General features: G+C 37.3%; 1 protein-coding gene across 1 annotated transcript in view; it reads left to right on the top strand.

Moving 5' to 3' along the window:
- Positions 1–26,711, top strand: part of LOC307146264 (uncharacterized protein) — a gene marked incomplete at its 5' end in the record, with an annotated part of 159,992 nt that overhangs the window by 36,083 nt on the left and 97,198 nt on the right. Inside the window, 6 exons of the mRNA XM_079850163.1 lie at positions 279–428; positions 961–1,110; positions 5,257–5,406; positions 6,968–7,117; positions 10,282–10,497; positions 21,330–21,557. Of these exons, the coding sequence (XP_079706289.1) occupies positions 279–428; positions 961–1,110; positions 5,257–5,406; positions 6,968–7,117; positions 10,282–10,497; positions 21,330–21,557 (1,044 nt within the window). The remainder of the gene's footprint in view (positions 1–278; positions 429–960; positions 1,111–5,256; positions 5,407–6,967; positions 7,118–10,281; positions 10,498–21,329; positions 21,558–26,711) is intronic.

Below are 26,711 nucleotides of genomic sequence, written 5' to 3'. Positions count from 1 at the left end.
GCTCCAGTTACAGGTATTACATTACATTACATTACATTACATTACATTACATTACATTATACTACAGGGCTATTGAATGCTTGAATCTGATTGGTTGACGAAGATTCTAAGGTGTGCAATTATTCTCCATGTCATAACATGTCCATATCACTTCGCCAAATTATTTCAGTTATTTCAAAGTTCCATACAGCAACAACAGCAAAATAACCAAAAACCCCAGTGAAAAAGACATTCAGCATTCAGTGATATGGCTTCTCTGTCATGTGTCTGTATAACAGCAAACCCAGAAGTGTGTCCAATCACAGCATATGAACCAGGAATGTGTGCCCGGATAAGTTTCGTGTCGTGTGCCGATGACAGTGACTGTGCCAACAATGAGAAATGCTGCAACAATGGATGTGGACTTCAGTGTATGGCTCCAGTTACAGGTATTTTTATATTATATTATCTATACTATAGCCTACTACATTACATTACAACATTACATTACATAACACTATGGGGCTGTAGAATGCTTGAATCTGATTGGTCCATATCACTTCGCCAAATGATTTCAGTTATTTCAAAGGTCCTTACAGCAACAACAGCAAAAGAACCAAAACCCATGACGACACTGACCAAGCAAAAAAATATAGTAAACCATAGGATAAAAACAACAAATTATTTCCATTTTTTTTGGAAATACTGTAATTTTAAAGCAGAATAATTGACTCCGGTCTGTTGAATTATTAGAAAATAATGCACACTCAAGGTGTTTCTTGCTTTAGATTAGAAATGGCATGTGAAGTTCAAAAATAATTAAAGAAACTGCAAGTTATTCACTGATAAAACATTTTAAAGTAGAAAGACTGAAATAGTTCTTTTGTAAAACGTATTCCAATATTATAAACCTTTTTTTACAGTGAAAACTTCATTCAGCATTCAGTGATATGGCTTCTCTGTCATGTGTCTGTATAACAGCAAACCCAGGAATGTGTCCAATCACAACATATGAACCAGGAATGTGTGCCCGGATACGTTTCGTGTCGTGTGCCGATGACAGTGACTGTGCCAATAATGAGAAATGCTGCAGCAATGGATGTGGACTTCAGTGTATGGCTCCAGTTACAGGTATTTTTATATTATATTATATTATATTATATTATATTATATTATATTATATTATATTATATTATCATAGGGCTAAAAAGTAGCCCTGGACTTTCTGGCACAGAGAGGCCCACCACAACAAATCACACCATAAACCCACCAGCTCATTATGCACAGAGCAATTTTTAACGGCACTTACTAACATAAAAATATAACACAATACAGAAATATAAAGGCTATTTTTTTTTATTTAAATGCTTATCATTAACATTAATGAATAATGATTAATAAATATGTCTTTCCTGGTGGATATGGCAACTAGTAAATGCTCTGGTATGGTCTAGAACAGTGTTTCCCAACCTTTTTTCAGTCACGGCACCCTTTGAAATTTTTCAAAAATTTGTGGCACCCTTCACTACTGTTGTCACGATACTACTTTGATACGATACCTTGAAATGTATCAATTTTCAATACCACAGGGAAGACCGCCTACTGTCATATAGATATTTTTGATATTATCTAAAAAATGTTTTTGTTCATCCATTGAAAATCAAGGAATTTCTTCTGAAGAGATAATTTTATATGATAACATATTTGATTATAGCTTTTATTAATATATAAACATTGTTCAATTACCATTGCAAATCTCACCTAAATGTTTGTTTATTGTGTATTTGTTTTTATTTGGGGATCATTTTGTTATAATTGCACAAGATAGCTTGTTTTAATATATTTTTCAATGTAATCATTTCACAGTTAATCTTCAAATTAATGTAGAAACAACATAAAGACAATATATTTTAAATAATTGTTTAATGGCATCTTTTTATGAATGAAGGCCAGTATCACTGATAACAATACTGCTACTGATGTCTTCAATTATTTATTTATTTTCAATTTTAAACATTAATTATCGCCATTCAACACTACAGTATAATTGAAAGCTATCAATTTTAATATTTATTTGGCTCCAAAAAATATTACAAATGTTAATTTAAGTGAACTTAAAACAATCCTCACATAAGTCCAAAATAAATTTCATATTTAACTGTGCCCTTCCTACCTAACAAGTAGGAAATACACAGAAATTGAATACAGTTATCAAATACTTTAGTCTTCACTGCATAAATTATAAATTAAATATAGGTTAATCCTTATTAAAGCTACAAGCGTTCTTTAGTCAAGAGCAGTGAGTGATTTTCTCTGTTACCTGCATGTGTTCTTTGATTCTGCTGTCACGGCTGCACATGGAGCACGCGTCCCATTTTCTCACAACTCTTTACGTTCCTTTAGGACTTTATTTAACTCATTTAAAACTGCTCTTATGAGGATACTCAACAAAACGGACATTTTGGCATAATTGTGTGTTATTATTCATTCAAGCGCGAAAGAGAACTCGATTCTGGCGCGCGTCTATCTGTGCGCCCTGTGTGTGAAAGGACATTCACAGGCAGCGTGTTCTCTTTTGTCTTTTCGCGCTTGCATGGTTTAAAAGCATTTGCATGAAGAAGAACGTGATCATATTATGTAACGCTAGCCAAAGGATGACAGAAAAAAAGGATGCTGCGTGAATTGCGTTAATAACGCGTTGAACTGAAAAACATAACCGGACATGGAAAACGTACGATTTGCACTTTTATTATAAATTTGTGTGCGTAATTTGTTGTTATTAGAGACATCCGAGATTGATACATCTGTTTTTTTTTCTTATTTTTACTTTTTTACTGCGAACTTCAGGTGTGTGCATGCGATATTGTAACATGCGCGAGGGGGGAGGGGGGATCTGTGGCGTGTACACTAACTGTGATTGACAGTCAGATCTCACACAGCCCTACGCTGATTGGACCAGAACCGGGAGTGGTGGATTTTTGCAAAACAAATAACAGGCTCCAGGTGGAGGTAGAAGCGCGTTTTTTTTTCTAAAACCGGCTGATTTATGTTGTTCTGTTGGATCATAGTGTCGGTGTCAGTGAATATGATAATAAAATTCTTTCCGAGTGCAGCTTTAATAATAGCTGTTACAGCTGGGCTCAAGGTTTCAAACACTTCCTTGTAAAGACGAGTTAGGATGACATAAGACTCACAGCTGGAACATTTAGCCTTGGAAACAATATCAGCTAGCTGAGCAGAGGTAACTGGCTGAAAACAAGTTTAGCGAATCAGTTGGTGAACAAATCAAAGAGGGATCATATGTTGCTGGCTTAATGGAAGCCTTGATCACCAAAACTTTATTATCGAAAATTTTTAAAAGGTTTCCCGAGATGGAACAAGAGAAGGAGCTGGTAAGGGATTTAGCAATAATAATCCTTTCCATTATAATTAGACATGTTTAGTTCATATCAGATACACATTGTGTAGGTAACTTTAAAGTTTACTCTATTCTTCTCCCAGTTCACCGGCCACTTACTTTCATGTATTTCGGGAGAAGTGGATGAATTCACGTGTTGTAAATCCAACAGATCCGATACTCTGAACTGTGGCACAAACTAACATGCGCATACAGCTCAACTAATGCGATCGTTATAAAGGTGTTAAAGGTTATAAACAACAAAACACATCCACTTGCATATATTTGACAATCGGAATATCAGATATTTCATGCCATAGTTAACAAATTTGTGAATATTTTGAATAAAAAAGGAAAATTTACATAAAAGCAGATCAACATTCATTTAGCGCTGTTGTTGCTGCAGTGTGTTACGTGACAAGCAATTAGGGCTGAACGATTTTGGAAAATAATCGAATTGCGATTTTTATTTTATTTTTTATTTTAACCAATATTGTAATTGCGATTTAATATGCAATTACTTTTTAAGTTCTTTATCTTCTGTATTATTCGACAAAGACAAGCAATAAATAATTGTATAGTAGGGATGGGAATCTTTAGGCACCTCATGATCTACTTTTTCTCTTAATTAATCTTATTAATAGCACTTAAAATCTTAGGGGCACTTTATAGGGCACTTGCACTTTCACTTTCACGATTACAGGGGCAGGGGCTCAAGCCTCCTCGGCCCCCCGCCATGCTCTTGCCACTGAGCAAAAGAACCAAATTATTTCCATGTTTTTTTTAGAAATAATAAGTGGAATAATGGACCTGAGGTGTTTGCATTTTAGATCAGAAACATTTGTAGATCAGAAATTGCTAGTAAAGTTAAAAAATAATTAGAAACAGAAGAACAGCAAGTAACACATTAAATTAAAAAAAAATTAAGTAGAAAGACTGAAATAGTTCTTTCTTGTAAAATGAATTCCAATAATATTTACAACTTCCAAAAATATTTTTTTACAGTGAAAAATTGTTTTCAGCATTCAGTGATATGGCTTCTCTGTCATGTGTCTTTATAACAGCAAAGCCAGGAGTGTGTCCAAGCACAAGCTTTGAACAAGTATGGTGTATCATGAAGGGGTTAGAGTTGTGTGCCGACGACAGTGAGTGTCCCAACAATGAGAAATGCTGCAGCAGTGCATGCGGTGGACGTCAGTGTACAGCTCCAGTTACAGGTATTACATTACATTACATTACATTACATTACATTATACTACAGGGCTATTGAATGCTTGAATCTGATTGGTTGACGAAGATTCTAAGGTGTGCAATTATTCTCCATGTCATAACATGTCCATATCACTTCGCCAAATTATTTCAGTTATTTCAAAGTTCCATACAGCAACAATAGCAAAATAACCAAAAACCCCAGTGAAAAAGACATTCAGCATTCAGTGATATGGCTTCTCTGTCATGTGTCTTTATAACAGCAAAGCCAGGAGTGTGTCCAAGCACAAGCTTTGAACAAGTATGGTGTATCATGAAGGGGTTAGAGTTGTGTGCCGACGACAGTGAGTGTCCCAACAATGAGAAATGCTGCAGCAGTGCATGCGGTGGACGTCAGTGTACAGCTCCAGTTACAGGTATTACATTACATTACATTACATTACATTACATTATACTACAGGGCTATTGAATGCTTGAATCTGATTGGTTGACGAAGATTCTAAGGTGTGCAATTATTCTCCATGTCATAACATGTCCATATCACTTCGCCAAATTATTTCAGTTATTTCAAAGTTCCATACAGCAACAATAGCAAAATAACCAAAAACCCCAGTGAAAAAGACATTCAGCATTCAGTGATATGGCTTCTCTGTCATGTGTCTGTATAACAGCAAACCCAGGAGTGTGTCCAATCAGAGCATATGAACCAGGAAAGTGTGCCTGGATACGTTTCGTGTCGTGTGCCGATGACAGTGACTGTGCCAACAATGAGAAATGCTGCAGCAATGGATGTGGACTTCAGTGTATGGCTCCAGTTACAGGTATTTTTATATTATATTATATTATATTATATTATATTATATTATATTATATTATATTATATTATACAGCATGTCTGTTGAATGCTTTAATCTGATTGGTTGACAAAGATCCTAAGGTGTGCAATTATTCTCATGGAAACGCACGGCTAAAGTAGTTTCAGGCAGGTCTTGACCGCAATACCTGTATGTCCATTAGGGGTGTAACGGTACGTGTATTCATACCGGACCGTTTCGGTACAGGGCTTTCGGTTCGGTGCACGTGTGTACCGAATGACTGAATGCAATATTTTGTGTGCGGAACATAGGTACATTTTCGTGTTTCCACACGAACATATTAAGTGGCGGAAGTCTCCGCGTTCAGCGCAAATCCCGCCCTGCAGCTGATTCTAAAGTTTTATCCGTCGTCACTGTAACCTAAACCAATGAAATCAATTGCAGGGCGAAAAAAAAGCTTTTCCGCTCCGTGTGCGCCGCCGCACTCTCCGTTCCGCGCGCGCGCGCGTGTGTGTGTGTGTGTGTGTGTGTGTCGGCCCGCTGCGCTCTCTGCTCAATGTTCAAGTCCGTGTTTGCGCTGCGCGTTCTGCTCTGTCGTTAACGGCCCAAACACTCCAATCATGTACCGATCACGCACTGGAAAAGCAAAGTCCGCTCAAATAAGGTGAAATTTCTCAGTAGTACACTTCTGTTTGCTGAGCTGGTATAGTCATGCTGGCAACAATGGTAAAATGACCTGCTCTGATCACATGCTCTGGTAATAATAGCTTTGGACTATAGCTTTGGACTATATTTTATTTTGATAATTATTAAAAAAGTGGAAAAAAAAATCTTAAATTGATTGTTGATTGGTTATTGAAAAATAATAATACATTGATATATTTATGCTTAATATTATTTTAATATAGGGCTATTTTCTGTTCCTTTTTCCCCCGTGTTTCATTTAATTAGGTGATTCTAAGTTTAATTATTGATGATTACAAGCTTGGAGGAATTGCAATTAATTACAGCAAATTGTGCAATTAATTAGTTCTTTTTTTTAATCGATTCCCAGCCTTAATTTTTAAATATGAGCAGGCCTACAAGCTGGGATTGGTAATGCTGCACTGTAATCATAGTTATTTATTTATATTTTTCATTATATTTTATTATGTGATATTGGTTTGAGACTGAGATATTTTATTTAGTGGAGAACTTTGCAGCAGTATTTTATTTCTTATTCTTATTTTTTTATATATATTTTATTATATTTTATTAAAAAGTGTTTAAAAAAGTGTAAACAAATTGTTAAAAAAAGTTTATAGTAATAAACAACCTGCAGTTTAATGTTTGCATTTCTTTCCCTTACTGTACCGAAAATAAACCGAACCGTGACTTAAACCGAGGTACGTACTGAACCGTGATTTTTGTGTACCGTTACACCCCTAATGTCCATATTTCTTCGCCAAATTATTTCAGTTATTTCAAAGGTCCTTACAACAACAACAGCAAAAGAACCAAAACCCCCAGTGAAAAATTCATTCAGCATTCAGTGATATGGCTTCTCTGTCATGTGTCTGTATAACAGCAAACCCAGGAGTGTGTCCATTCACAACATATGAACCAGGAATGTGTGCCTTGATAAGTTTCGTGTCGTGTGCCGATGACAGTGACTGTGCCAACTATGAGAAATGCTGCAACACTGGATGTGGACTTCAGTGTGTGGCTCCAATTACAGGTAATATATTATATTATATTAAAGCAATATCTCACTCTAGCAGTGCGATATGGCTGTATATCAGCATGGCTGTGGCGGAGTGCCGTAGGTAATCACAGCGTTCTGATTTACAGCTATATCGCACGGCTACCAGTGTGATATTGTGTTTGTACAACAGTTTGACGGCACAAGTATGTAAATAAATAAGAAACAACAATGGAGTGTTTTTAAAACCCTTTTGAAAATCTTTTGTGGAGAACTACTTCCTTTCGCCACGGATTCAAATCTCAAGTTGATAGTTTGACAGTTGAGCCTAAAGGGGGTCGCACACCGGACGAGAAGCACAGCGCAGTCGCGTCAAGGACAACTCGAGGTATCGCACACCGGATGAGCACTTTGTCAGTTTATGGCCAGCAATATTGTTATGTTTAAGGACATCATGGAATTAAGATAATGTCTGTACTATGTTATGATTGTATTGTACAATTAAATACAGTCGTTGCTAAGTCTGCAGTCTGAACACTTTACCTCAGAGCGTCAGTTAACTGAATGCATTGAGAATATCTCCTGATAATCCGATAACACCAGCAGTTTTCATCCACGCAGCTGATTTCTGTAAATGAATGTAAAACTAAATGTATATTGCAGCACAGGGTGAAGTCAGTATATACATTAACGACGATTTGAGACAAATAAATGTAAATTTAATATAAAACTATGTAAATGGCGCTCTGTGGCACGGCAGGATTTTGAACAAGGTCCTGAGCCGTAGCTGGGCGCCGCGGACAGACGCCGAATGATGCCGCTGGTGTGTGTACACTCATAGAGAGTAATGTGTTCGAATTTTAAAGACGTGACGTGGCGCTGCGCTTCTCGTCCGGTGTGCGACCCCCTTAAGCCTCGGATACTAATTGTAAAACGTCACTTTAGAACTAGCAACGAAGGAACGCTGAGTCTCTTCATTGAAGCTTATTGTTTTATGTAGAGTATTATGAGAGATAGATCGTCAAAACGAGTGCATTACCTCCATCTAGCTGATATTCTTCAGGTAAAGCTAATAGTAATAATCACAAATCAGTTTGAATGTCCGCTGAAGAAAGTGAATCTTTGTCTTTGTCCTTTTAACAGTTAAGAGCATTTATCATGACAGTGCTTGTCAATGCATTTGTGAGTTGCGTCTTATTGTTAACAACCTTTTTTCAATCTTTCACTATAAAAGTATTTGTACAATAGGAAATAAACACAAGCAAACAGTTCAGTCAAAAGTACAAAAGTAGAGCTAATAATAGTAGCCTACAGGATTTCAGTTAAATAAAAAATATAGTTATGAAACTACCTTTATGCAAATTGATTTGCTCTGGAACAAGTTATAGATGAATAATTCAAAATGAATTATACCTCATGTTTAACCACTATCTACATAAGAGCCAGCGGCAAGTTCCAGAAGGACTGGCCAAGGTAAAGCTGTTCTCTGCGGGTACATGAGCGCTGAATGGCTGCTGACGGTCTGGAGCTCAATCTCTAAAAAAACATTTAAACAAATGGTCAAATATGCGCTATGTTTATATATATATAAGCCAAATATTTGAGGTCTAAATAACTATATTCTCACCAAAAAAAATATTATATTATATTAATCTGATTGGTGTGCAATTATTTTCAGGGAAACGCACGGCTAAAGTAGTTCCAGACAGGTCTTGACCTCATTAAAATCAGAAAGAACAGCAAGTAACACATTGAATAAAACATGACATTATAAAGTAGAAAGACTAAAATAGTACTTTCTTGTAAAACGTTTTCCAATAATATACAACTTCCAAAAAAAACTTTTTACATTATACTACAGGTCTGTTGAATGCTTTAATCTGATTGGTTGACAAAGATTCTAAGGTGTGCAATTATTTTCAGGGAAACGCACAGCTAAAGTAGTTCCAGACAGGTCTTGACCGCAATACCTATTGAAATGCTTATTAACATTAAATATGCTGATTTTATGCCAGTCAAATGCACTCGGGCGCCGCATGATTAACATCCCGCAACATCAGCATCACACGTGCACACGGAACGCACATGTAGGAAACCTTGTGAATTATGGCCGTTTCAAACCGCAAGCGGTGCGTGAGCAGCGCAAATTTTTTTCGCCGTGCATGTTCAGTTCAGCATTCACACCGCGAGCAGGAGCAGCGCGTGAGCATCAAGCAGGAGTTTCGCGTGAACAGCAGTGAAGCGGAGGGTTTTGGCTCCGAGTCTATTTTTGCTGCGCTGCTTACGCTCAATTAAAGTGAAAGCACACTTTTGATGGACAAAATAAATATGATTTCACACAAAAAGTAGCTAAAATACACATAATTTGCATGTATAGTGTGTTTTAACAAGAACTGGAGTAGGCTATGTCAGCAAAGAAAGACTCAAAAATATTTATAGAAAATGTACCCATTTAAACTTTTTTATTAATCAGTTTGGGTAAAAGTGGTGTTTTATAAAAAAAAATATATATAGAAAATAAATATTTGTGTGTGCTCTAAAGTGGTTAGAAAAAATTAAATCGGAATCGGCTAAAATCTGTATCGGCAGGTCAAACTCAATGAAAAATCGGAATCAGCCTAGAAAATTGTAATCGGGGCATCTCTATAATCTTTCTGATTGGCTGGTATCAAACACCATCAGATAATCTGATGTTCACCTAGATGTTTTATTTATTTATTTCTACATTTGCCGTAGTATTGTCGATGGGTTCAATAACACAGCCTGCAAAAGGGGGGCCTTGGCCAGAACCTAGTAGTATTTGGGGGGCATTGTCATGGAAAAGTTTAGGAACCCCTGGTCTAGAAGAGTGTTTCCCAACCTTTTTTCAGTCATGGCACCCTGGAAATTAATGTCGGACATTTAACTTTTTTTTTTTTTTCATAACCATTCGGCAAATATTGATGTATTGTCTCGGCGTGTTCAGCTGCTTATCTTAATACCTCAGCTCAGATTCTTCAAGTATTAAAAAGTGTTGCGCTGCTCGGATTCTGTGGACAGTAAATCCAGCCTTCTTCGATTTGATTGGCTATCAAACATTTCGACATTGACGAGCCGCTGCACTGAGACTGAGCACGCTAAATTTTTGACACAAGTGGGCCGCGCTGGCCATTCGGCTATGCACATTTTCTGTAATTCGTTTTTTATATATATTTACGTAGCAATGGACCAAACCAAGTTGTACGGCCCACCGGGAAAAGTCCAGGTGAACCAGATGCCCAGTCTGCCCCTGCCAGGAGTGTGTCCAAGCAGAAAATATAAACCAGGAATGTGTGCCCGGATACGTTTTGTGTCGTGTGCCGATGACAGTGACTGTGCCAACAATGAGAAATGCTGCAACAATGGATGTGGACTTCAGTGTATGACTCCAGATACAGGTATTTTTATATTATATTATATTATATTTAGGGCTGGACCCGAATATTCGAATATCCGAATATTCGTTCGGTGGGTTGGTATTCGATTTGAAAATCTGACATTCGAATATTCTTTTTTTTTTTTTTTTTTTTTTGCACACCTGGGGTCCCCCGCGAAACGGTTCTCATTCGCGCTTGAATAAGGCCGGCGACACACTGGCTGCGTGGCGTGAGCGTCTCAGCTGTGTGGCGTGTCCGTTTTTATTTTGGCTCCCATGTTAACAGGTTGGAGTTTGCACACTGCCTGCGTGAGACGTGTCTCAGGCGCGGCTCGAGCCACGCGGAAAACGCGTGCATGCTAGAAATAGAACCGACGCCTAAAAGTGTTCCAGCAATGGGAGTGTTCTCTGGCTAGAGCGCAGAACAGCGGAGTGTGTATGGACCGAAGTGCATGCCTGAGCTTGTGTTTTGGGTTAAGCTGCGTTGCTTTGACATTGTGGAAAATAGAATAGAATAATAGAAACAAAATGTATTAGCCTTTTTACCCGTTATTATCAATCTAAATTGTCGTTTTTAAGTTAACTTAATTTCGTTTTTCTTTATTTAAATTTCGTTTTTCTTTATTTAAATTTAGTTTTTTCTTTATTTAAATTTCATTTTTCTTTATTTAAATTTCGTTTTTCTTTATTTAAATTTCGTTTTCCTTTATTTAAATTTAGTTTTTCTTTATTTAAATTTAGTTTTTCTTTATTTAACCCCCTGAGGTCGACGGTATCGCCGGCGATACCAGCTCGCTTTTTTTTTATCAGTGTAATAGAAACTCATAAATACTCTGTTGACTTTGATTTTCCATAGGAGTTTCATACATCAATCGATTCTGTTAAATGTGTATTATTTTTGTGTATACTCACAATAAAAACAAAGTGTTGTGCTTTTTGCCAAATAAAGAAAAATAAACGTGATGCGAGTTCTGCCTTCTCTTTGTCAGTGTAGTCCATTCTGAAACGCGTCCGAAAATGAACAATAACTCAGCGAATACTCAGTCAAACAGGCATACAGACACACAGGCATGAAGCTTGAATTCTCTTCTTTTAAATGAAGTAATTTATATAAAAAAAAAATATTCTCATCTTGTGAAATCTGTATTAAAAGAGAGCGATTCCAGTCGAGCTCATTACAGCTCATTCAAATGTAATGTGACTCCGCCCACGAAGAGGGCGCGCTATTCAAACGCAAATGTCTGAGGCAATCCGTGCAAACCTGTGAACGCCCCCATATCAGCTCGAGAAAACACAAGTTTATTCAGATCATTACTTGTTTACACCGTCTCACAGCGCTGTGAGGAATAATAATAATGGAAAATGTACCTCAGAAGTGCGGGTATATCGAGGAGCGAGCTGAGGAATACAGTAGGCTAGTAAGTTTTTTTCCTTCTCACGTGAATCGGGTTTCTGTTTATGAATGAATGAACGGCAGAGATGCGCGCTGTTTACCACAGCTCGCAAAAAGACAGTTTAAATTTAAATTGCGTATGTGAATGAATGTTTTAGCAAACTGTATTACTATACTGAGATGAGTAAAAATCGACTGAAATATGTCGAAATAAAATGTAGGCTATTTGTATAAGCAACGTTTTAAACTGCAAATTAACATTTATATGCCCTAATATTTCATAAAAACAAAGTTACAGTCAGGCGAAATATGAAAGACAACATTTTGTTGACTAGATTTGAGTACAGTTTTTACTGTAGAATATACTGCCACATCAAATAAGCTTTTGTTTAGCAATTTCTATATAGGTATATAAAATACTATTTTTGTCAAAAATAAAGTCATCAACTAAGATGTTAGCTGTTCCAATGTTGGCTATATTCAAACTAATGAATACATAGACAAAAATGTAGGCCTATAATCTTTTTTTTTTTTTTTTACAAAGAAAGAGTACACTTGAAATATTATTGTAATTGTAACCTTTTTAATAAAATAGCAAAACATATTTACAAGATAGATGTAAGCAAAATCTTAAATGGTCAATATAAGTCTTCTTCTAAATATATCTTTTGTCCTTGCATTGTGGCTCAGTCAGTGTCACACCTGAATGAATGGCTCATTATGCAGAGTCATTATGCAGAGTGGGTGGGACATTGTATTCTAAGGTGTAAACCACTCCTTGTTCAGGCCCCCTCGCATATTGGCTTTCCAAGCAAAACCTGTTTTACATCAATTTAAATCAATGTATTGTTTTATGTGAACGATAAAGCAAGACTATTTTCACATAATTTTGAAGCCAGAACTCGAAGGAACAACATCCATTAGTCAAAAGTCTTATTGACACATATTTATTATGAGTTTTGTGGTCTTATTTCAGCAACTTTCATTTTTATTTTTTTCAATAACCACACATAAACATTATTCTCTTAAAAATTAAAAAATATACATGCATGGTGATCACATATTTTGGTAGCCCTGTTTGTGCTATATAGAGTGAATTTACACCTTTGCCATTAACATGTTTATAAATAACTGAAAAAAGCACAAATGTCAGAGCATGTCAGAACACCTCCAGGGCCCAGAAAACCGCTCAGACTCCAGAGGGTTAAATCTACCCTTTACTGTGTCAGTAATTTGTTAGTCAGAAAAATATTAGACTACCTTAAAAGTATTGCTTAATTTAACATACCTGTGTGTGTGCGTTTTATAGCACTAGTGCAGTGTCCGTTCCCTGCCCGCGTGAGGTGTGCCGCTTCCCGCTCGCGCTGTTCTGTAGTTTACTAAAAGTTTATTAATTCTGAATGTGTCGCGTCTCGCGTGTCTATCTATATTGCACCAAATGCAACACTGCATGCACTCCCTTGTGAAGTCGATTGGATGAACGGTTCTCGAAATAATAAAAATGCAAACGGACATACCGACGCATTCAGATTCCTGCTTTTATTAGAGAGAAGAATATGTTCAGCCCCCTCTCTCTGAAGCTTCGAATATTCGATGTTCATTACTACCTAAGCTTCGAAGCTCAAAAAATGGTTTTCGGACCAGCCCTAATTGCAGAGTTTCCCCTACCATTATATAAGGGGGGCGCCCCGCCCTGCTAACGGCTCGCCCCGCCCCCCTTGAAGGTCAAGTAAATTTGATTTGATTTTCTTTATAGCGCCAGATTACAATTTGTTATTTTATTAAACAAACTAAATAGCCCTTAAGTAATATGTTATTTATCTTATTTCCACGATGGCATGTCTTTTCTGTCTGTGTTTGCGCGTTTACAATTATCCCAATGAGTGAGCACGCGCGCACACTCACACAAACAAACACTTGCGTCACTCACATAGAGCACGAGCACTAGCGGACAGAGAGCGCACGGCGGGAAATATGTTGCGTCAACCAGATGAAAACCAGACAAAAATATTTGCATTTTTTAAACGCTCACAGGGAACTGAAGATGGCAACACTCGCTCTACTGCGAGTAGCAGCCGGAGTAGCTCTCCTGCGCCCGTTTCACACATACTCCGTTTGCAGTGCGTATGCGGTGAGTATTTTTTTCCGTACCCATGTTAACAGGTTAGAGCTTTCACACTGCACGCGGTTGCAGTCCGTCGATCCGTTTCAGTTGCGGTGCTTATGAGATCAGTGCAGAGATCGTTTCCGCACCGAGTCTATTTCTGCTGTGCTGCACGCACTGAATTAAAGTGACAGCGCATGTTTCGTGGTCAAAATGAACACAGATTGACCTGAAAATGTAGTAATTTCACCATAAGAGCGATTAATTAAATAAAATGTAGTAATCTCACCATAAATGTATTTAATTAAATACTACTTTTTCACTTCAAGACCGGGGTAAAGCAAGGAAAACTACAATTTACCTCAACAAGGCGACATAATGAACAACACTCGTCTCATTCGTGGAGGTGGAAAAACAAGTTCTTTGTGACATGCAAGATTTATTGTATAAAGATTTAAATTATGCAAAAGAAAGGGTATGAATCTGCTGTTTTTGTCAATTTTAAGTTTTAATTTAAAATGTAGGCTATGTGATTTTAATATAAGTACATGTTTAAATATTTTACCACTTGCTTGAGCAACTTAATATATAATTATATAGAAGTAATGCATTGAATAATACATTGTTTAAATTGTGTTTAAACGTGAACGCGCGTCCACAGCAGGGCTGCGTCTGACAGGATTATTCTCTCCAATAAATGCATCATAGAAATAAAAACTTCTCACAATTTTTTTTTTTTTAATTTGTTTATCATATAAATGTATTAACTAACATTAATGAAAAATGAATGAGCAATAGTATTTATAAATCTTTATTTAGTTGTTAGTTCAAAAATAAAACTATTTAAGCTCTGGTCCATTAATATTAAAAATACTTATATAAATTTAACAAAGGTTATTTGCAAAAGTCAATTTTAAAAAGATTTAAATATGTTTATTTTATTTTTTTAAAGAGATATCTTATGTTAACATTTTTTAACTTTTACAAAGCATTACCCTCCCAGACAACCAATTTATGTGACAGATAGATAGATAGATAGATAGTGTCAATTTTCCCCAACCAAACCCCCCCCCCCCCCCCCCCCAAAAGCTGTAAAAGAAAACACTGAATTGTATTATATTATATTATATTATATTATATTATATTATAGGGCTAAAAAGTGGCCCTGGACATTCTGGCACAGAGCGGCCCACCACAACCGGTCCACAACAAATCACACCATAAAGCCCACCAGCTCATTACGCACAGAGCAATTTTTAACAGCACTTACTAACATATAAATATAACACAATACAGAAATATAAATGCTATATATATATATATATATATATATATATATATTAGGGCTGGGGGAATTAACGCGTTAATCTGTGCGATTAATTTGAAATGTTTAAAGGTCCCATGACATGAAATTTTCACTTTCTGAGGTTTTTTAACATTAATATGAGTTCCCCTAGCCTGTATATGGTCCCCAAGTTTCTAGAAATTTCAATCGGTGTAAATCGAGCTTTTGCTATCTTTCTCTGCCTTTGAGAAAATGGAAGCTCAATCGCGCTGATCTTGAATCTCCTCCTTGTGACGTTACAAGGAGGAATGTTACCTCCCCTGTCTCTGCTTTGCCCGCCCAGAGAATATTTTCCGCCCATGAGAAAATGAGCTAGGAAGTAGGAACGCGCGCGCGCGATTTTAGTTAGTCCACGAGAGATATCATGGCTTTTGAGCGAGCGAAGCATAACAATTGCTCAATAATTGGATGTACAAATGAACACCGAAGGGTTAATACAGAGCTGGGCTTGCTGAACGTCTGAAACTAAAGTCTGGATCACTCTCTTTGGCTCAGCTACACACCTCGGACAAGTAAGTCAACTAATGATATATAAGTGTGTTGCTTTACTGTTTATGGTTGCCTAGAGACTGTTACACGTAGAATGTGGCTGTCACATTAGCTATGCAGCTATGCAGTTTATGTGTGTGAATACACACACTGTAACGCGAGTGTTGTACACTTCTTTGTTATTTGGATAACCGTTTTCCTGTTGGTTATACGGCGCGCGCGATATCCGCATTTCAAGATCGCAGAGCTTGATGATGTAATTGTAATAAGATAAATTACATATGTTACAGATCTCTCATGAAAAGGCAACAGTAGGTTAGCGTTAGCTACATGATAATAACTGTAAACCATCCGAATAAAGTACCGTATCCAGACATAATATTTTAAACTAACCATTCGGAAACGTCCTGCTGGAACCGCTGAGTTGTTGCTTCTCCATCCGGATCAGATTCTGGGTCAAACTGAAATGCTTGAACGACTGCGTGTCTTCGTGCCATTGCTATATCTAACGTAAACATGCACGGACCGGTACCGTTGCGCAAGATGGTCAAGGCCACACCCACCCTCCACCTTGCGCCGCCTTTCTCCTCCTCATTAGCATTTAAAGCTACAGACACCGAAACGGCCTGTCTGAAGGAAGCTCATTCTGGGACTGGCTTGTAGTGGCTATAATTCTGCACCAAGGCTGAATTTTTGAAAAGAGATTTCAGATACAGTACTAGGGACCACTAAGGCCTATATTAAAGCCTACAAAAAGTAGCATGTCATGGGACCTTTAACGCGTTAAAAAAAAATAACGCAGCACTTTTTTTTTTTGTCTCGTTTTAATGATTTCCTGTTGCGGCTGCTATTGAAAAGCCGAAAATATGTGCATCGGGTTTCATTCTCGCGCAGCTTTCATGAGCGGGTCTTTTCCGCTCCGTGTGCGCCGCCGCACTCTCCGTTCCGTGTGTCTGTGTGTGTGTGTGTGTGTGTGTCTGTGTGTGTGTGTCGGCCATAGGTGTAGGCGGCTGCGCTCTCTGCTCAATGTTCGACTCCGTGTTTGCGCTGCGCGTTCTGCTCTGTCGTTCACGGCCCAAACGCTTCAATCATGTACCGAGCACTGGAAAAGCAAAGTCCGCTCAAATAAGGTGAAATTTCTCTTTAGACTTCTGTTTGCTGAGCTGGTATAGTAGGATATTGCTGGGCAACAATGTTAAAGTTCACCCAAAAATGAAAATTCTGTCATTTACTCTCCCTCAAGTTGTTCCAAACCTGTATGATTTCCTTTCTTCTGCTAAACACAAAACAAGATATTTTAAAGAAGGTTGGTAATTAAACAGTTGCTGGTCCCCATTGACTTCCATAGTATTTTTTTTCCTACTATGGAAGTCAATGGGGTCCATCAGTCGTTTGGTTACCGACTTTCTTCAAAATATCTTCTTTTGTGTTCAGCAGAAGAAAGAAAGATATAAAGGTTTGGAACAACTTGAGGGAGAGTAAATGATAATCATACATGCTCTGGTAATAATAGCTTTTTTAGGACTATAGTTTATTTTTATAATTAGTTAAAAAAATTGGAAAAAAAAATCTTAAATTGATTGTTGATTGATTATTGAAAAAGAATAATACATTGATATATTGATGTTTAATATTATTTTAATATAGGGCTATTTTCTGTTCCTTTTTTCCGGTGATTCTAAGTTTAATTATTGATGATTACAAGCTTGGAGGAAATGCAATTAATTGCAATTAATTACAGCAAATTGTGCAATTAATTAGTTAATTTTTTTTAATCGATTCCCAGCCCTAATATATATATATATATATATATACCGTATTTTCCGCACTATAAGGCGCACTTAAAAGCCTTTAATTTTTTCAAAAAACGACAGTGCGCCTTATAATCCGGAGCGCCTTATATATGGATAAAACAACCGCTGACTTAAACCTTGTTTATACTTTCGCCTGGCAACGGAGCGCGAGCCTCCGCTGACTGCGCGCGCAACTCCCCATGCAGACGAGGCATTTATACTTGACGCAACTGTTTTGTTTTAGACTGAACACCAGACCATACAACTGATTTAGACGCGCAAACTGGGTGCCGGTGTGATGAGATATACTACTAATATCCGTCTGCTCGGGCAGATAATGCTCAAAGTCATGCATCTTCGGATGCATCCGGAGATGCATGACTTTGAGCCGAATCTGCCCGAGCAGACGGATATTAGTTTTTTTATTACCTTCGCGCTCATGCGGACGCGTCGAGTATAAACAAGGTTTTACAGCTCAGCAACTTGTTTTTTAGGCTTGAAAAGGTTGGTGACCACTGCATAACGCAAACCCAGTCAAACGTTTGACTGCAGTATCTTCTATTCTATGCGCCTTATAATCCGGTGCGCCCTATATATGAAAAAAGTTCTAAAATAGGCCATTCATTGAAGGTGCGCCTTATAATCCGGTGCGCCTTATAGTGCGGAAAATACGGTATATATATATATATATATATATATATATATATATATATATATTTTTTTTTTTTTTTACATTTTTTTTTTATTGAAATGCTTATCCTTAACATTAATGAATAATAATTAATAAATTGTTGGTGTATATGGCAACTAGTAAATGCTCTGGTATGGTCTAGAACAGTGTTTCCCAACCTTTTTTCAGTCACGGCACCCTTTTGGCACCCTTCACTACTGTTGTCACGATACTACTTTGATACGATACCTTGAAATGTATCAATTTTCAATACCACAGGGAAGAACCGCCTACTGTCATAAAAAAAAATTGTCCATCCTTTGAAAATCAAGGAATTTCTTCTGAAGAGGTCACTTTATATGATAACATATAAACTCTTATATACATATAAACATATAAACAACATAGTGTTGTCAAAAATATTGATATTTCGATAAATATCGATACTGAAATATCTGAACGGTACCAATACTAATTTCCCGAAGTATCGATACACCGATACTAGCCAAGCTGTCACTTTCACTTCTCTCCAAAGGCACGTTGACAAACACCACACACGCACTCGTCTCATTCGCTCTGGTTAAATAGTAAAAGTGAAGTGAATGGAAAAATGGCGAGTGCGGCGCCCTCGCGACTGGCTTTGGTTGATAAAGAACACAGCAGGAGTGCTATCTGGAAATATTTTGGATATGAAGGAAATGAACATGGAAAGCCGAAGGACACAAACAAGCCAATATGCAAGAGATGCTACAGAGCAGTGCTAACAAAAGGCGCTAACACCTCTAAGTAAATAGGCCCCGTTCACACCTGACGCATTTTTTGCAGTGAGAGGCGCCTATTTTCAATTGGTTTCCTATGGCAGTGAGCGTTCTGCGCGCTGTTTACGTGCCAGCTGCGCCTCGCGTTTTACTGCCTGCTGCGCCTCGCGTTTTACTGCCTGCTGCGCCTCGCGTTTTTGAAGTTGAAAAAAAAAAGCAATTCCGAGCGGAAAAAGCGCCCGACATCATCGCGTTTTTTTCCACTGTCCAATCGATTGAATGGAGAGGCGGGCCTTCCGTTTTAGTGATGAAAGCTACAGTTGCTTGAACGCCCGGAGAGTGCGATGATGGAGTTTTAACTTGTGGTGCTCTCGTGGGTTACCAGGAGCTTAACGACTTCACGAACTGTAAGTACCACAATTTTAACAGAAAGTAAATAAAGTTAATAAAAGGCTGATTTGACATTTACTTGACTGACAGGACAGCTGTTTCAGTGGTTGCCTAGCAACATAAAAAACGCAGCGCACTGCTCGTTCTGCTGTGCACCTGGGACATTCTAAAACGCTTAACGTGGCTAGACTATTGAACGCGTTCATATTCTGGGCTCATCTGATTTTTTATACATAGTATGGTTTATAAATATGACGTGTGCTGATTTTGGTCATGTAATATCACTGTCTTAGTACAGTAAGCCACGTTAAGCCCTTTCTTATAACTGTGTTCTATGGGAGGAAAACGCTTAACGTGTAATTAAACGCGTTGCGTTCATATTCTGGGCTCATCTAATTTTTTATACATACTATGGTTTATAAATATGACGTGTGCTGATTTTGGTCATGTAATATCACTGTCTTAGTACAGTAAGCCACGTTAAGCGTTTTTCACGTTAAGCGTTTTAGAATGTCCCGTGCACCTCGCGTTTTCGAACCTGAGCAGCACTATATAAATAAAGGTGACTTGACTTGACTTCATGTCAATCCAGTGAGCATTGTTTTCGTGTGTGATGCACGTAAGTTTGCGTTTAAATCTGTTCATCAAATAACGTTAATGTATTAACCAGCATTTATGCTTTTGAACAAGTGCACTACCTCAGGACATTTTTGTTCATGTAAAATATACCTCATTGTCATGTTCTAGACTTGTTATATTTAGCTTTAAGGAGAGACACGGCAGGCAAAAACATTGTTTTTTTTTTACTGGTCAATTTTGAGATTTTTGGATATTTGTCTTCAATAACATGTCTTCTTTCAGACTGTGGTGAAAAAAAGTCCAAAATACACATTTAGGTCTTTATTTTACTACACTTTGTCTGTTTGCGTCTGTAGATTCCGCGTAAATTCAACAAAAGTTGTCGTTGTAAATCATCCCGCCGATCCGCGATCTCTGTCTGCTCTCTGTCATCACATACACCGTTGGAAAGCTCTCTCTTCACTGTACAATGCTGTCGGATCCAAATATGGTCATTTCCTTTTTATCAGCAACCAATCGCGAAAGTAAAAGGGCTGAATGCGCAATCTCATTGGCTGATGATAAATCTTTAAAGCCCGTTTTCTCAAAATGACCTTTCTCTCATACTCCAAGTCCGAAATCTCCACTTCAGTAGCACCTATATACACCAAACTTTCCAGTCTTGTACCTAGTTATATTATGAAGACATTTACTGAGGGATTTGTAAATATTTTATTCCTAGCCTGATTTATATAACATTTCATTCCAAAAAACATGCCGAAAATCATTTTTTTAAGGCTATTGACAGTATATTCTGATTTACAGGATAACAAAAGTAGATATCCATAAATCCCTCTGTAATTTTTTCCCCATCTAATATGTGAACACAATGAAAAAATAATTTTTAACCTGGCTTTATCCAATACTTAGATTTCATTTTTTAAAATATATACAAATTAGTGCATATTTAATTAGATATTGCCTAATTTGCATATTTAAACATTAAATTACAGAAAACTTGTAATACATTTTTTTCTCATCTTAATGTAGGTAATCAACTGGGAAAGTTTCATGGTGATATCTGCTAGTTAAAAATTTTACTCTATTCACCTGTAATGTCTCGCCTTAAATAAAAAAAATACCCCCTTAATATTGTGGCAGTTTTTTTCTCCGTGGTATCGAAAATGGTATCGAATATTGATATTTTTCAAGGTATCGTATCGAAGTTAGAAATTCTAGTATCGTGACAACACTAGAACAACATGAGGGTGACTTATTGATGACAGAATTTAAATATTTTGGAGAACTAACCCTCCAAGTAAATTCTATAATCTCTGGTACGTTTTCCTTGAAGGTCGTCCCAAGACCCAGTGTGAGCAGCACAGAGACAGTCTTCAGAGTGGAAACGGTGGTGTTACTCTGGTGGGAGCCTTCATCCCTCAGTGTGATGAGGAGGGTCAGTACAGGCCTCAGCAGTGCCATGGGTCCACTGGTTACTGCTGGTGTGTGGACAGTAGGGGGCAGGAGAGAGCGGGAACCCGAACTCCACCTGGAACCCCGAGAATAAACTGTGAAGAGCCTGGTAAGCATGTCTACCTGAACTTGAAGTTTTTTGTAGAAAATTGTCATAGTCCTCTCTCAATAGGTCACATGTCCTATTTTAAATAACTGTTTCTAATGTTTTTTACTAATTAATTGTCTTGGGATCTGATATAGAGAGGTAGCAAATGCTTTTTTGTTTTTTGGGGTCAGTTTTAAAGTTCTTAAAATAAGTCTCTTCTGCTCACGAAGGCTGCATTTATTTGATCAAAAATACAGTAAAAGCTGTAATATTGTTAAATATTATTACAATTTAAAATAACTGTTTTATGTTATTAGGGCCCAAGCCCTGAAATGGCGAAGGCCCTATTGTTTTCCTTAGGATTATTAGGGCCCAAGCCCTGAAAGGTGCCCCGATTACAATTTTCTTGTAGAAAATTGTAATCGGGGCATCTCTATAATCTTTCTGATTGGCTGGTATCAAACACCATCACATAATCTGATGTTCACCTAGATGTTTTATTTATTTATTTCTACATTTGCCGAAGTATTGTCGATGGGTTCAATAACACAACCTGCAAAAGGGGGGCCTTGGCCAGAACCTAGTAGTATTTGGGGGGCATTGTCATGGAAAAGTTTGGGAACCCCTGGTCTAGAACAGTGTTTCCCAACCTTTTTTCAGTCACGGCACCCTGGAAATTAATGTCTGTCGTTTAACTTTTTTTTTCGTAACCATTCGGCAAATATTGATGTATTGTCTCGGCGTGTTCAGCTGTTTATCTTAATACCTCAGCTCAGATTCTTCAAGTATTAAAAAGTGTTGCGCTGCTCGGATTCTGTGGACAGTAAATCCAGCCTTCTTTGATTTGATTGGCTATCAAACATTTGGACATTGACGAGCCGCTGAACTGAGACTGAGCACGCAATTTTTTTTTAAATCCAGCCTTTTTAAAAAAAATTTTTTTTTTTTGAAATTAAAAAAAAAAATTTTTTTTTTTTTTTAAATCCAGCCTTCTTCGATTTGATTGGCTATCAAACATTTGGACATTGACGAGCCTCTGAACTGAGACTGAGCACGCTAAATTTTTTACACAAGTGGCCCGCGCTGGCCATTCGTCTGGGCTGACGGAAAGATAGGCTATGCACATTTTCTATAATTTGTTCAACTTCTTTATATATATTTACGTAGCAATGGACCAAACCAAGTTGTACGGCCCACCGGGAAAAGTCCAGGTGAACCAGATGCCCAGTCTGCCCCTGCCAGGAGTGTGTCCAAGCAGAAAATATAAACCAGGAAAGTGTGCCCGGATACGTTTCGTGTCGTGTGCCGATGACAGTGACTGTGCCAACAATGAGAAATGCTGCAACAATGGATGTGGACTTCAGTGTATGGCTCCAGATACAGGTATTTTTATATTATATTATATTATATTATATTATATTATATTATATTATATTATATTATATTATATTATATTTATATAGCGCTTTTAACAATGTAGATTGTTTCAAAGCAGCTTTACAGAGATACACGTATAATTTATGGCAGTGTTACTCATTGCGCGGCTCGCGAGCCTCATGCGGCTCGCCAAGCTTTAATTTGTGGCTCGCATGGCGGTAAATATAATGCGTTGATATAATAATGCATTCACTAGAGATATTTCATAAAACCATTAATAACAAGTAGGGCTTTAACATAACCCTTTAAAAACTAAAAGTGTCAGCTCTATTACAAATAATTTCGATCGGATTGAAAGGGGTGGTTTATCGAGAGAACGTGAAAAAACTTGATCGACTGAAAACCGAAACTGAAAGGATGACGTATGACGCCCTGAACGAGCTGTTCTCCTGATGAATAAAGTGTCACATAAAGGAGTGTCCTGTCATTCTATAATTCTCCTTTCACTCAGCATCTGTGAAGTGAAGCAGGACAACGGCTCACCAGTCCTTGTTTCAGATTATCATACAGACGACTTTGGGCATTTTTACTGCGTGATAAATACAAACAGCATGGCACAACGGTTCATATGTTCATATTCCGATTTGAATCTTTTGACTTATAAACACGCACATCAACCCGATCATGTATCACATCACGATGTTTAGCGTTCATGTAAACTACAATACATTCAGATTCATCAATCGGAATGAATTCAGTCCGACTGAAACAAAAGTTGTGCATGTAAATATCCAGTCTCTGCAGAGATGCCAGTTATATGGCGGTCTTTCCAGCTCTTAACGCTGCATGTGCTCTTGGTTGGTTAGATAGGCCTACAAGATGGGCTAATGTAGAAAAAAATAACTTAAGGTCATTCTGGGATGAATATTTTCTGGAAATCCCTTTTTTTTTTCATTTTTTTTTTTCATTAAAGGAAATCATCTTGTCTCAGTTACAAATTTGACTGATAAATCATAAATGTTTTTTTTTTTCACCCTTTTGTATTTATTGCATTGCATATTGTATTGTTCAGGGGTGACAGATTGATAGGCAGACTTTGTATTTATGACTGGATGTAACTTTTTATACTTTGCGGTAAAATGGCTCTCCTACTGACTTAGTGCGGCTCGCATGAAAAATATAGTGAAGACCACTGATTTATGGTAACAGAGATTGTTTTGGCTTTATAGCGGTTCTTTAGTAAAGTTATTTTCCAGCTAAGGTTAGTTATGATTATATCGCTTCCGTCGCAACAATCATTTGTTATTAAATTAGGGGCCGCTAAGACCACACAATTCTCTCTACATAGACTTTAAACGCGAACCTGTGAGAAACGCTGATGGCGTTCACATGCGCATTAAGAATTGGTTCTATAGTTATGTGCGTTTGAATATATGTACGCAGGTTTGTAATTCCCTACAAACCAAGCCTAAACAAAGTACTGGTGTTTCCTTATAATTTTTTGATACAGAATTTTATTTTATTTTATCATTTCGGGGTAGATACGCGAATTGAGTTTCCCAACAACGCTTTATCTGTAGAGTGGTAAAGGGATCCTCCATAGGGAGAGACTAGTTGGCACTTCAGCACTGCGTTGTCATTGGGTCCAGGCGAAGGTCCTTCATCAGATCTGGATACGGCCTGGATCTGGCAGGCTGCGGGAAAACCTCGGGATAAACAAAGACACTGACAAAGACCCTCCCTAATGGCCCTATTAGGAGTGATCAGGCCCTGTCATTCTGAGAAACCTTGCACAAAGAATGAGGAGATTTAAAAAAAGAATGGCTTTTTGATTGTTTGGATTTATTTACAACACAACATAATCCAAATATACACAACAAATGACAAAAAAGCACTTAGGCCTATTGAAAACAATGATCCAAAGACAGAGACCTTTGTGCCATTCCTAAAAACATTGTACATACCTTTCATTTTCAAGGTGTTTGATTTTCACTTTACCATGTTCATATACAGAGACTCATGTGAATGTTGAAGTCAGCAGGACTCAGTGGCAGCTGGTCCCTGAAAAAAAAAAAAAAGTGAACATACTGATATCAAGAGAAACTATAGGGAATATTAGTTCTAAAATTTATTGGGAATAAATTTTAGATTTTTCTGGTTAAAATTGCTTTTTAAAATTCACAGAATACACACACACACATAATGTTTCCAACAATATATAATATAATGAACACCAGGTTTGTTGTGCCTTGTAAGCATAGGCTATGCACAGTGCTGCATAAAATAATAACAATAACCTATAGCAGCCTATAAATCTTCCAAAAGATTTCAGTAACAACTAGGCCTACGCTAGAGAAAAATATATTGATTATCATATGTTACTTCAAATGTTTCCATTCGTTATGATGATATGAAATGAGATAACAGTAAAAACATGAAGCCTTTGTTTGGTGCGTTTTGCTTTTCAAACGCGATCGTGCTCCAAATATGATTCAAAACCAGAGCTCGCTCTAAAATATGAAACATTATGATTACCATATTATACATATCTACGTTTGAGCAGATATCCACAAACACAGTAACAGTAAACACGGGTCCAAATATTATAATATTCACCATATATCTAGCAACAGTTCAACTGCAATGTGAAGTTCATGCAACAATAACATGAACTAATAATTAAGAATTTCTTACCTTACATCTTTCTTGTCTTCAAATCGCGTTCTTCTTCTTCTGAGGTAAATCCAATGTAAGCTCACGGCACGTCTTTCAAACTCGACGAAAAGCAGAGACTGATGAAGTTTGGTGCTGCTTTGTTTTTGAGGTAACGAGCGCGTTCGCGTTCCATGTGGAGATTTGCATGTGAATCTCTTTTGCGCGCGTGGGCGTGGTCAAATTAAAAATAATTAGCAAGCGCGTGAGAAGCTGGACATCTTGTTGGTTTTATACAAATTACTTAAACAGAGAATATTTGTTTTCAGTTTGAATCCGATCATTTAAAAGTACACACTTAAATGTTTATAAAGGTATATGGCTCATAAATGTGTGACAAGTATTCGCTGAGTTTTGTTTCAGTTTATAGACGTGCTCAAGAAAAAAAAGTTCACCGCGACGGAGAGGCAGAACGCACACCCTGTTTATTTTCTTTATTTTACAAAAGCACAATGTTTTGATTCGATTGTAAGTGGACACATACAAAAGTAGAAATATCACAGATTCTTTTTTCATATTTCTTTTTTCTGTATGACCATAAATGACGGAGAAATTTAAGTTTATTGTGCTAAAATGTGAAGAAAATCCAGCAAAACGCGCCCCCAGAGGGTTAAATAACTATTTCTAATGTTTTTTACCAATTAATTGTCTTGGGATCTGATATAGAGAGGTAGCAAATGCTTTTTTGTTTTTTGGGGTCAGTTTTAAAGTTCTTAAAATAAGTCTCTTCTGCTCACAACAGTAAAAGCTGTAATATTGTTAAATATTATTACAATTTAAAATAACTGTTTTATGTTATTAGGGCCCAAGCCCTGAAAGGGCGAAGGTCCTATTGTTTTCCTTAGGATTATTAGGGCCCAAGCCCTGAAAAGTGCCCCGATTACAATTTTCTTGTAGAAAATTGTAATCGGGGCATCTCTATAATCTTTCTGTTTGGCTGGTATCAAACATCATCACATAATCTGATGTTCACCTTGATGTTTTATTTATTTATTTCTACATTTGCCGTAGTATTGTCGATGGGTTCAATAACACAGCCTGCAAAAGGGGGGCCTTGGCCAGAACCTAGTGGTATTTGGGGGGCAT

The sequence above is a fragment of the Squalius cephalus genome (assembly GCF_949319135.1).
Source record: "Squalius cephalus genome assembly, chromosome: 18".
Taxonomy (NCBI): Eukaryota; Metazoa; Chordata; class Actinopteri; order Cypriniformes; family Leuciscidae; genus Squalius; species Squalius cephalus.
Note: the sequence above shows the minus strand (reverse complement) of the source record. Positions and strands in the feature narration are given on the sequence as shown.